At 47.0% G+C, this 9099-nt stretch overlaps 1 protein-coding gene across 2 annotated transcripts; it reads right to left on the minus strand.

Annotated features, from left to right (window-relative positions):
* Positions 1-1913: 1913 nt before the first annotated feature.
* Positions 1914-9099, minus strand: Mrps15 (mitochondrial ribosomal protein S15). Of its 2 annotated transcripts, XM_048350911.1 has the most exons (8): positions 8868-9098; positions 8574-8618; positions 8385-8460; positions 7490-7538; positions 6933-7017; positions 3911-3969; positions 2216-2407; positions 1914-2066 (listed from the first exon to the last, which is right to left on the minus strand). In XM_048350911.1, the coding sequence occupies exons 1-8, from the start codon at positions 8983-8985 to the stop codon at positions 1956-1958; spliced, it is 735 nt and encodes a 244-aa protein (XP_048206868.1). In that variant the 5' UTR covers positions 8986-9098; the 3' UTR covers positions 1914-1955. The 2 variants fall into 2 exon arrangements, with proteins under 2 accessions (XP_048206868.1, XP_048206869.1); XM_048350912.1 differs by lacking the exon at positions 8574-8618 and having other exon boundaries at positions 8868-9099.

Consider the following 9099-nt stretch of genomic DNA (forward strand, 5'->3'; position numbering starts at 1 on the left):
TGATGTTCTGGGTAGATGTCCAGGAATGTTATGGCTGGGTTGTAGGGAAGATCTATGTTTAGTTCTTTTGAGAAACCTCCAGACCGCTGTCTAGAGTGGTTGTACTAGTTTACATTCCCACCAACAGTGCAGTAGGGTTCCTTTCTGCCACATCCCCAGGAGCATTTGTTGCTAAGTGGGGCTGTCTTGATGGCATTAGTGGACTTTGGTGAGTTTTACCTCTTTCCCTCCAAGTGCAGACACCAAGGAGAAGCCATGTGAAAGACATATAAGATGGTCTCTGCAAGGGAGGAAGAGAGCTCTCTCCAGAAACAGAATCAGCCAGCACCTAGATGTTCATTTTGGACATTACAGCCTCTAGAATGGAGTTAAAAAAAATTTCTCTTTAGTGCTGAGGGTGGAACCCAGAGCCTTACACATGCTGAGCTAGTGCTCTGAGTCATGCCCCAAGCTCAGTTCAGTTGGTTCCTGCTGTAGCCTAAGCAGTATACACCTTAGATGACTCTGTATCACCAGGCGACTGCCTACCTTTCTGACCTTATCTCTTCTGCTCTTTATTTTGCTTGCTTAGTTTTAGATAGGTGTCTTCTGTGGATTCTTCAGACATACCTAGTATGCTTAGGTGGATTTTATATGGGAATATCTGTAACACCTGGAACTTATAAGCAGTTCTTATATATTTTCACAGGGATAGGACTTGGACTTTGTTTGAACTTAGGGTTTGGCTCAACTTTTGCTCATGGCTGATGCCATAAGCCATGCCTCCACTTCTTCCTTTTTGCTGGTTTATTGGAGGTAAGTCTCAGATTTCAATCTGTTTGTCTGGGCTGGCTTCAGATCCATGAATCTCAGATCTAAGCCACCTGAGTAGCTTAGTAAGGCCACAGGCACCTGCTACTTATTTGAAAATAGATTCTCAATGTGAACACCAAACACTCTTATCTCCAAAAACGTTATTACTAATTTTTGCTGGTCCTGGGGCTCGAACTCCAGGCCTGAACACTGTCCCTGGCTTCCTTTTGTTCAAGGCTAGCACTCTGCCACTTCCGGCTTTTTCTGTTTATTTGGTGCTGAGGAATCAAACCCAGGGCTTCATGCATGCTAGGCAAGTACTTTGCTGCTAAGTCACATTCCCAGCCCCCCAGAAATGGTTATTCTGATCACTGTTCCCAGTTCCCTTCCACATAGCTTCTGCCTAACCACCTAAATAGACAAACTTTTATCACTACTCCTGGGTGTTAAAACTTTTAACTGGGTTGGGAATATGGCTTAGTGGTAGAGTGCTTGCCTAGCATGCATGAGCTGGGTTCGATCCTCAGTACCACATAACCAGAAAAAGCCAGAAGTGGTGCTGTGGCTCAAGTGGCAGAGTGCTAGCTCTCACACCAAAAAGCAACATCAACAACAACAACAACAACAAAAAACTTTTAACTGCCTCTCCTTCCCCTAGAGATCAGTGTGCAAGCTCTTCCGCCTAGCACATAATGTATTACACATCTACTGCAGCTTCCAGGTTCAGACTTTTACTTCTCCCTGAATATGGCATGTGCCTCTAGACTTCTTTGCCTTTGTACTTGCAATTCCTTCTGCCTGGATGCTATCCCTCCCTTTGCCCAGTGAATTTCTATTCATCCTTTAAAACTCTGTTCAGAAGGCAGCTCGTACAGCTGGTCTTTCTACCAAGCCAGCAACTCTTCCACCATGCTGCAGTGCTCAGCCTTGCCTCCACTGGAACACATGCCATCCTGATGACAGGTGGTGGGGTGGATGACTGACTGTTCAGTGGGGTAAGGGCAGACTTTGTGTTCCAGAAAATTCTGAAATCCCAAGGCTGAACAAATCAATTCCTCCCTTTCTTTCAATCCAAAAAGAACACCATTGTTTCTCTTATCACTCTGCAAGGCAGACAAAAGTAATTGGAACAGACTTTATTGGTTTTCGCTGAGTGTCTCTGGTCAGATTTTGGAAGGGCTCACTGGGATCCCCTGGTTTTGTTTTGCGGCTGCTGCTGCTGCAGCTTTTAAGGCCTTTTGTTGCTTCTTCAGCTTTTGCTTCTCCTGGAAAACCTGGAGTTTGAAAGGGAACACCTTATTAGAGCAGGCTGGTGGAAACCTGTCTCCCCCCAGCCCTTTTCCCAGAGGTCAGTGGCCTGTGATCCTCCCTAGTGTTATTGATGCTCCTTCCAACCATTCCCTCCACCCATGTGGTCTCATACCCGAATGCACAGAGCCTTTTTGGTCAGGAGGCGGCGATGGGCTTTACGGAGGTACAGAGGGGTAAGGGTGTATTCAATCCCCAGCTCCTTGCATGTCTTCTCAAAGACATCATAGTTGGTCTTACGGAGGTTTGTGAGCAACTTTTTCCTCTTGTTAGTGCTCATCTGAAGATAGCGCTTTTGGGCTTTGTCCTGTATTTTAATAGAGTGTGTATTTCAATATTCCTTGTCCTGCATTTTAATAGTCTGTATTTTACTGATGCTGTTTACAGTAAAAAGGATGTTTATTTTTTTCATTTCATTAAAACCTTATGAAAATTGTAGTGTAATTCTAAGGGTGGTATTGTCATTCTTCACATTTTACAGATGGGAAAATAAAGCTTCAAAGACATTATCTGAGTCACAAAAACTCCTTAAAACTGTGGGTGCTGAGATGGAGCTTGAAACTGGGTCTCACGTCTGACTCCTAGTCTAATGATCTTTTCTTATCCCACCCACAGCTTAGCAAACTTGTCAGCTGGGGCTGAGAGGAGGGGGAGGGGGCCTGGGGGGTCTGTGCTGGATGCTGCTCTATGAGGGACCGCTGCATTGAGGCTGTGGTTCCATATTTAAGTGAACCAAACTGTGATCTCCAAGATACATGATCAACCATTTTAGGGGAACTCTGAGGTGCCAGGCATGATATGGGATCAGTGTATATTCATTACCATGTATTTATTAAACATAACCACAAGTACTTAATTATAGTAGTTCTGTGCCAAATGTTCTGGAGATGTGACATAATGGTTAAGAATATGGGTATGTAGCTGTGTGCCAATGGCTCACGCCTGTAATCCTAACTACTCAGGAGGCCGAGATCTGAGGATCACAGTTCAAAGCCAACCTGTGAGGGAAAAGTCTGTGAGACTCTTATCTCCAGATAACCCCCAGAAAACTGGAAGTGGCGCTTTGGCTAAAGTGGTAGAGTGCTAGCCTTGAGCTGAAGTACTCAGGGACAGTGCCTAGGCCCAGAGTTCAAGCCCTATATACACATGAGTATTATGGGGCTGGGTGTAGAAAAGAAAAAGGCCCTGGGTCTAATCCCAGGACCGAAAAAGGAAACAGAATATGGGTCTTGTGCCAAGATTGCCTCATTTCAAATCTTAGCAATCACTTCTAGCAATATGTTGAGAAGTAACTTCACTGCACAACTAGATTGGTCCTCTCAAAGCTGGGTAAGAAACAGGTGTTACATGAGATGGTGCATGTAAAGCACTTAGCATGGGTCTATAGACTGTCTATGCAATGGGCTTTTATTATTTCATGTAATCCTTGCAATTCTGTGGGCAGGTTCTCTTACAATTCCTACCTTACAGTCTGAAGAACTAAGACTAAAGCCTATAACTTCCCCAAAGTCACACAGGTTGTTAAATTGAAGTAGCAGAGCTGGGTTTTGAACAGGGCAATCTGACTCCATTTATGCAGTCAATAAATATTTGTTAAGCACCCAATATGTATCAGTGACTGTGCTCTGAAGTTTGTGTTCTTAGCCACTGATGTCAGCTAGCAGAGCCCTGGCAGACCTATGGCTCCTGTAGAGGTGGGAGGGCATTGTTTTTCTCCACTGCAGTTGAAGAGCAGGCACTCAGAGACCTATTTCTAACTCATCTGCCTTAGACTGCTACTGTTTAGCTGTGAGTGATACCCAGGGTTTACCTGTCGGTGTTTCTGCATGTGTTCTTCCAAACTGTGAATCCTGACCGTCAAGGAGACAACTGAAACCAAAAACCACAGAGGATGAGAGCTGGGCCCAGAGGAAGAAAGGGCCCAGGCCTGCATTATGTTTTAAAGAATTTAAAGAAAACACAATCACCGTTACTCTTACATAGCTCTGTATAAATCACAAAGCACCTTGTATTTTAAGATCTCAAAAGACTGGATTATCTTCCTTTGGAAATCAAAGTCTAAGGGATATTTCTTGATGTTAAATAATATCTAAAACAAATAGCATTTTTAAAAAAATGCCAGTTGCAGGGCTTGAACTCAGGCCCTGGGTACTGTTCTTGAGCTTTTTTACTTAAGGCGCTCTACCACTTGAGCCACAGCTCCATGTCTGGCCTTTTGGGTGCTTAATTAAAGATTAAGAGTTGGGGCTGGGAATATAGCCTAGTGGCAAGAGTGCTTGCCTCATATACATGAAGCCCTGGGTTCTATTCCTCAGTACCACATATACAGAAAATGGCCAGAAGTGGTGCTGTGGCTCAAGTGGCAGAGTTGCTAGCCTTGAGCAAAATAAGAAGCGGTGCTGTAGCTCAAGTGGCAGAGTTGCTAGCCTTGAGCAAAATAAGAAGCCACCAGGGACAGTGCTCAGGCCCTGAGTTCAAGGCCCAGGACTGGCAAAAAAAAAAAAAAAAAAGATTAAATAAGGGTGTTTTCTTTTTTGTTGTTGTTTGTTTTTGCCAGTCCTGGGCCTTGGACTCAGGGCCTGAGGACTGTCCCTGGCTTCTTTTTGCTCAAGGCTAGCACTCTGCCACTTGAGTCACAGCGCCACTTCTGGCCATTTTCTGTATATGTGGTGCTGGGGAATCGAACCCAGGGCTTCAAGTATACAAGGCAAGCGCTCTTGCCACTAGGTCATATCCCCAGCCCAAAATAAGAGTCTTATGGGTGGTTGGGAATATGGGCCTAGTGGCAAGAGTGCTTGCCTCGTATACATGAAGCCCTGGGTTCGATTCCCCAGCACCACGTATATAGAAAACGGCCATATAGAAAACGGTATATAGAAAAGTGGCACTGTGGCTCAAGTAGTAGAGTGCTAGCCTTGAGCAAAAAGAAGCCAGGGACAATGCTCAGGCCCTGAATCCAAGCCCCAGGACTTGCAAAACAAACAAACAAAATGAAACAAACAAAAAGAGTCTTATGGACTTTCCTGCCTGGGCTGCCTTGTAACTGTGATCCTGGGCCTCTTGAGTAGCTAGGATTACAGAAGTGAGCCACCAGTGCCTGGTACAAATACCTTTTATTTTGGTCAGTAGTGGGGCTTGAACTCTGGGCCTGGGCACTATCCCTGAGCTCTTCAGCTCAAGGCTAGCACTCTACCACATGAGCCACAGTGCCACTTCTGGTGGTTAATTGGAGATAGGAGTCTCTGGTCTGGCTTTGAACTGTGATCCTCAGATCTCAGCCTACTGAATAGCTAGGATTACAGGTGTGAGCCACTGGTGCCTGGCCAAATACCATTCTTAATGGTAACACTTAACTCTTCCATGCATTCTTATTACATTGAGGAATTAGACTACCATACTAATTATTATGGTTAATGATTCAATACTGTACTAGAGGCCCTAGCCAATGCAGTAAGATAAGATCCCAAATTTGTTAAGGGTCTACACCTTTCCCTCTCCTCTGCTAGCTGCTTTCACTAATAAGTTTTCAGAATTCTCAGCTCCCACTGTCTTCTATAGCCTTGGGAGCATTTGTCCTTCATGTTTCCATTTATTTGATTCCTACCTGTGTTGCTGAGATTGGTCAAAGCAACAATTGGCCCCAAGAGGGCACGGCCCCAGTAGGCCCTTGGCAGCACACAGTTCTGGAAGCACTGCAGTAAGAGTAGTGGGAGTCATGGCTCCTGCACACCCCCTGCTGCAAAGTGGAGAGACTGATATGGGCTTCAGTTCCTGGGGCTACTATAGAGCAGGCAGTATGACAGAAGGAACTGGCCTTCAGGAATCGGGGTGAGGGGCAGCACCAAACTTGTGGTTAAAGAGAACATAAACTGTCACCTTGCCACTGTCTTGGCAAATATCCTGGGACAAATCAATAGTGATAAGCAGAAATAGGTGAGGTGAGATACATAGCCCTTCTGTGGTTAAGATGGTCCCAACCTGGCTAGAGTTTAAGCCAGGCTGCAGGGAGCTGAAACTCATCTTTTCAGAAAGGACTAGGAAAATCAATAGAGAGCCTGGTGAGGTGGTAGACACCAATAAGCTCAGCACCTGGGAGGCTAAGGCGGAAGGATCTTAAGTTTGAAGCCAGCCTGGACTATAGAATGAGCTGCTGCTTCAAAAAAGAAAAGAAGCATGGCCTTTCCAATGGAGTCAGTAGTTACTAAGAACTCTGCCAGAGGGGAGAAATAAAACAGGAAGCAAGAGGAGGCAGAGACTGTAATGGAGGCTGATGGCAGGGGGAAGAAACATGCAGGCCCACCTAGGTGCATCATGCTTTCAGCTCATGGTTCATGTGATAGCTACTTCATTGCTCTTGGAGTCAGTGAAGATAAACTGCACCCAAAGCAAGGGGCAGGTGGTGGGGTTTCCACTAATATTTAGTAAAGACTATTTCCAGTTCCAGCTTGAAACCAAAGTAAGAACTTATGCCTTTGGGAATGTTACACATATCTGTATGCCCAGATGTTTCTCTAGATGTTAACAGTCTTACTGTTATTATCATAGACCACGATTTTTAGTTTCCAAGGTATGTTTACATCCTCAAGCTTCTCACTATCTGCCATGAAGTCATAGTACCTCTGTCATGCCTCTGATCTCTCATTTGCAGATTAGACAGCAGATGCTCCAGAGAGGATGGGTGACAGTATCACAGGGTCTAGGATCTGGAGTTCAGGTCCTTGATGTCTCTCCCTTTCCTTTACTACAGTTAAGTGTACTTGCAGACTAGGCAAGAACTCTTGTACCACTGAACAGATGTTTCCCCACATCCCCCCAAGGAACTCCTGACCAACCTTGAGCCTCCAGGGATCTGGTGTTCTCAAGGTTTGCCTCAATCTTCTCCATCAACTGTTCTTGCTTGACTTTTAGCTTCTCTTTCTGTTGAAGAGAAAGATCAAGAATATCTGTATGATCTGCCACCCCCTAAGAACGTTCCTGGTCAAAAGGCCATGGGTGCATTTACTGCATACACGTTCATAAGGTTCAGGGCTGGGACTTTACTGTGCTTACCATGGTTTTGGCCAGCCACATGGCTACTCATCTCTAGGTGAGCCTAAGACAGAGGCCACCAATAAGAGATGCTTATTGGATGAATGTCTCCAAAGTTTACTCATTCATGCACACTTCTTTATTGAGCACCACCTAATACTTGTCAGATGTTTAAGTACAATCAAGAAGCAAAACTCTCTCTGCTCTTATGGGCTAAGTCTAGGGGTACTGACACAAGTGGACACAAAATAACAGTGGGGGTAAGCATATTAGAGAAGCATGGGATGTAGGGTGCTCACCACAGTGGGAGTAAGTCCCAGGAGAGAGGGCTGAGTGAGGTCTTGACATAGGTATCACTCACCTTGTTGGCCATTTCCAAAGACAAGACTCTCCTCACAACATCATCAACCCTGTTGAACAACCACAGCAATAACAGGTAAGTATGAAAGAAGATGGGAAAAGGGAAGAAATGCAATTTTCATTTTAGTTTAAAAAGCAAGTGCGGGGCCCTGATGGCTCACGCCTGTAATCCTAGCTACTCAGGAGGCTGAGCTCTGAGGATCACAGTTCAAAACCAGACCAGTCAGGGAAGTCCATGAGACTCTTTATCTCCAATTACCCACCAGAAAACCAGAAGTAGCACTGTGTCTCAAAGTGGTAGAGCATGTTCCTTGAGCAGAAGAGCTCAGGAGCAGCACCCAGGCCGCGAGTTCAAGTCCCACAACAGACATAAAGGATTCCCCTTTTTAGCTGGAATATGGTTTTGTCTGTCTTGAGATACTTCAAGCCAAACTTAACAGTGGCCAAAATTGGGGGGGCAGCCCTGCAGAACAAGGGCTGAGCAGGGAGATCTTGGCTTTGGTGTCTGTCAGCCCATGATTTAAACCCCAGCTCTGCCCCTTAGGAAATGCAGGACATGGGGCAGCTTAATAATAATCTATTAAATAGGGGCACTATTCTTTCGTGGAAGAAACACATGAAAGGTTTCTACACAGAACAATGAGGCATCTTAACTCCTGGGTATCTGGTGGTACAAAGTCTTCATTCAGAGTACAAATGCAAGCAAGAAATACAGCTCAGTGAGTGCCATATGCCCTTGATGCCCACCATGATACCCACACTCTAGTCCCTGTAGCTCCCTGCCTCATCTATAATCGAGCTTCAAATACAGCGGGTATCCTCTCAAAGCTACTCCTTCTCCACTTGTCTAGCATCCCCCAGGTACCCCTGCCCTGAAGTCATTTCTCCCGGCTTACTTGTCAATTCCAGGGACGTTCTGGTAGTCTTTGAGCAGCGTGGAAAGAGGTGGGTCACCATCCTGGTTGGGCTGGACTGTGAAACAAGTACGGATGAGGGGCACCCAGGGTGAACTCTCCCTGTTAGTTCTCCCACACGGTCCGGCCACCGCCACCGCCACCCCCGTGGCCACCCCCAAGGCCTCTTACTTGGCTTCTGGACGGCGTGTCCGCGGGTAGCCTGCAGGAGATGGCCTGGGCAGGCCGGGGGGGGGGGGCGACATCCATTTCCTTAAGTCCTAGGGCTGGGATTGCCCCGAGCCTTCCTCCATCGCCTGGCACTCAGGTCCTGTCCCCCTCCCCACCTCTCTCCCACCTCTCTCCCACCTCTCCCCCACCCCAGGTCACTACCTCGGGTCCTTCCCAGGGCCTGCACCCCCCCCCGCCATCTCCGCCCGTCCCCTTCCCTTCACCTCCTTCGAACCCCACGTCCCAGCTCCTCACTTGGAGGCTGCAGGCCCCACTGGGCTGAGGGGAGCCTGGCGCTCGCCTTGCCTGGCAGCCCGAAGCCCGAGGCATGGGTTCGAACCGAACTCAGAGCCCTCCACGCCGCCCTGAGCATGGCGCCTTCCTGATCCCCACGGGAGCCCGCGCCACGGGCCACCGATCCCGTCACGGTAGGGACCGGGTCACACGGGCGCCGCCATGACGGCTCAGGCTCGACCAATCGAGGCCG

Source organism: Perognathus longimembris, chromosome 7 (genome assembly GCF_023159225.1).
Source record: "Perognathus longimembris pacificus isolate PPM17 chromosome 7, ASM2315922v1, whole genome shotgun sequence".
NCBI lineage: Eukaryota > Metazoa > Chordata > Mammalia > Rodentia > Heteromyidae > Perognathus > Perognathus longimembris.

What these genes read in the sequence shown, in the direction of transcription:
- Mrps15 (XM_048350911.1), bottom strand. Translation starts at nt 8,985, where the DNA reads ATGCTCAGGGCGGCGTGGAGGGCTCTGAGTTCGGTTCGAACCCATGCC. An exon ending in ACACGCCGTCCAGAAGCCAA is followed by an intron (nt 8,461 to 8,573) that starts GTAAGAGGCCTT and finishes CTTGTTTCACAG; the next exon opens with TCCAGCCCAACCAGGATGGT. An exon ending in CAGATCCCTGGAGGCTCAAG is followed by an intron (nt 3,970 to 6,932) that starts GTTGGTCAGGAG and finishes TTTTGGTTTCAG; the next exon opens with TTGTCTCCTTGACGGTCAGG.